The sequence below is a fragment of the Otolemur garnettii genome, unplaced genomic scaffold (assembly GCF_000181295.1).
Source record: "Otolemur garnettii isolate 467f Iridium unplaced genomic scaffold, OtoGar3 scaffold00204, whole genome shotgun sequence".
Lineage (NCBI taxonomy): Eukaryota > Metazoa > Chordata > Mammalia > Primates > Galagidae > Otolemur > Otolemur garnettii.
In genome coordinates, this window is record NW_003852599.1 from 456,860 (window position 1) to 459,790 (window position 2,931).

Below are 2,931 nucleotides of genomic sequence, written 5' to 3' on the forward strand. Positions count from 1 at the left end.
GAGACTCACTGGAACCTAGGAGTTGGAGGTTGCTGTGAGCTGTGATGCCACAGCACTCTACCCAGGGGGATACCTTGAGGCTCTGTCTCAAAAAAAAAAAAAAGTTTATGAACTGGTACCTCAAATATGAAACTGCCCTACTTCTGAAAAATCATTTCTTATCACTATGTAAATCTCTACACAGATTCACCAGGCCTGTAAACTCATCTGCAGAAAATGCAAACGCCATGTGACTGATGTAACAGGGCAAGTGGTGCAGGAGGGAACCAGGCGCTACAGACTGTGTAATGAGTGCCTTGCTGAAGTTGGCATCGACAGCCTCCCCATGGATTTGGAAGCTGAACAACATCTCATGTCCCGATCGGATGGAGATAAGGATTCCAGATGGCACTTGAATGAAGATGAGAATAGATCCTATGTGGAGATTGTAGAAGATGGCTCTGCTGATCTGGTCATCCAACAGGTTGATGACAGTGAAGAGGAAGAAGAAAAGGAAGTAAAGCCCAACATTAGGTAGCCGTGATGTGAACCAACAGAGCTTGCATGTCTGCAACTTCCATTGACTTCCTCTCTCTCTCTCTATGGGCAGAGTCTGGTTAACAAATTTATCATACTGACTTAAAAGAAATGAAGTGATAGAACTTGCATGCTTTCTAAACATCGTATCCACTCTGAACTTTGTTGCCCTAAAATATATTGCTGCATTGGAAAGAAAGACCTAGATTGATTTGGCATGATGGATGAATAATTATCCTCTTACTTTTATTGCAGAAATACCTTTTTCCTTTCCTTTTTTTTTTTTGACAGAGTCTCATTCTCTCACCTTGGGCAGAGTGCCATGGAGTCATAGCTCCCAGCAACCTCAAACTCTTGGGCTTGATCAGCCTTCTGAGTAGCTGGGACTGCAGGTGTCCCCACTACACCCAGCTAGTTTCTCTGTTATCTTAGTAGAAATGAGGTCTCACTGTTGCTTAGACTGGTCTTGAACTCCTAAGCTAAAGCAATCTACCCACCTTCACCTCCCAGAGTGATAGGATGGCAGGTTTGAGGCACCGTATCCGGCCCCTTTTTTTCTTTTAATACTGGAAGATGTACTTAGCACATTTTTTCAAAGGAAATATTTTAGATAAATTGATCCCAGCCAAACTTTATGTAAGGCAATTTCAAGATGTTTCAAAAATACATATACTTACCAATATTGAATTTCACGGGGAACCAGGGAAGAGCACATTTAAGGGTCTGGCAACCCACTGACTGAACTAATGAGTCTATTGACTTGAGATTTGATACAACCTATCATTATTCTGATATCCTAAATAGGATTATGGCAGAAGAATAAAATGTTTGAAATAGTTCATGTTGTAAATTTTTGTCATTAAGAAATAATACTTTAGGCTTGGCACCTGTAGCTCAGTGGCTAGAGCACCAGTCACATACACTGGAGCTGGCGGGTTCGAACCCACCCTAGGCCTGCAACAACAATGACAACTATGACCAAAAATATATATATATATCTGGGCATTGTGGTGGGCACCTGTAGTTCCAGCTGCTCAGGAGGCTGAGGCAAGAGAATTGCTTAAGCCCAAGAGTTGGAGTTTGTTGTGAGCTGTGATGCCACAGCACTATTACCAAGGGCGACATAGTGAGACTCTATCTCAAAAAAAAATCTATGTAGTCAATATTGTTTATTTAAAAAAAATAATTAAAGGAAGAAACCTAAAGTAGACGCTGAGCAAAAATTATACTCAGATTTCTTTTCTTTTTTTTTTTTTTTTTTTAGAGACAGAGTCTCACTTTGTTGCCCCCAGTAGAGTGCATGTCATCACAGTTCACAGCAACTTCCAGCTCTTGGGCTTAGGCAATTCTTTTGCCTCAGCCTCCCTAGTAGCTGGGACTACAGGCACCCGCCATAAGGCCAGCTAATTTTTGTTGCAGTTTGGCCAGGGCTGGGTTTGAACCCGCCACACTCGGTATATGAGGCCAGCGCCCTAGTCACTGAGCCACAGGTGCCACCCAGATACGTTTTTTTTTAAAGCAGGAAACAGTTACCGCCTACAAGTCAATGTAGTTTGTGAAAAAGATTTGTCAATATGGTTTCCTTCTCTAAAAAAAAACAAACAAACCAGTTCTTACCAGGATGTAAGAGTAATTTTTTTTTTCTTTCTCTCTTTCTTTTTTTTTTGGAGACAGACTCTCACTCCGTTGCCCTGTATTATCATAGCTCACAGTGACCTCAAACTCTTAGGCTCAAGCAGTCCTCATGCCTCAGCTTCCTAAGTAGCTGACCACAGGTACATGACACAACACCAGGCTAGTTTTTTCCTATTTTTAGTTAGAAATGGAGTTAGAAATGGGCTCTCACTCTTGCCCAGACTGGTCTCAAACTCCTGAACTCAAACAATCTGCTCGTTTACACCTCCCGGAATGCTAGGATTACAGGTGTGAGCTAAGGTGCCTGGTCTATAATTTCTAATTTATATAGTGCTATATTATCTAGAAAGTGCTCTCTCACATATTTTATCTGTTAATCAATAAGGTAGATACTATCTCTGACTTACAAATGAGGAAATTAAGGTAGAAAGTTCAAGTGTAAAACTGATGACAAGTTCTGACTTCTTGAGGGGGTGGTGTTCTGATTTTAAACAGTCCTTTTCCTCTGTGTCTCCTGGTACATCTCCTGAAATGGCAGATAGTTCAAATCAAATTTCACAAATCTGTAGTAATAAAGTATGAACAAAGAATGGTTTTTTTTGAGACAGAGTCTCACTATGTCAACCCTTGGTAGAGTGCAGTGGCATCACAGCTCACAGCAACCTCCAGCTCTCGGGCTTAAGTGATTCTCTTGCCTCAGCCTCCCCAATAGCTGGGATTACAGGTGCCCACTACAATGCCCACCTATTTTTAGAGATGAGATTTTGCTCTGGCTCAGGC

At 41.6% G+C, this 2,931-nt stretch overlaps 1 protein-coding gene across 1 annotated transcript in view; it reads left to right on the top strand.

Moving 5' to 3' along the window:
- Positions 1–800, top strand: part of ZBTB8A (zinc finger and BTB domain containing 8A) — a 38,909-nt gene extending 38,109 nt beyond the window's left edge. The window contains exon 5 of the mRNA XM_003801255.3: positions 185–800. Within this exon, the coding sequence (XP_003801303.1) occupies positions 185–517 (333 nt within the window). The 3' untranslated portion in view covers positions 518–800. The remainder of the gene's footprint in view (positions 1–184) is intronic.
- The last annotated feature ends 2,131 nt before the right edge of the window (positions 801–2,931 follow it).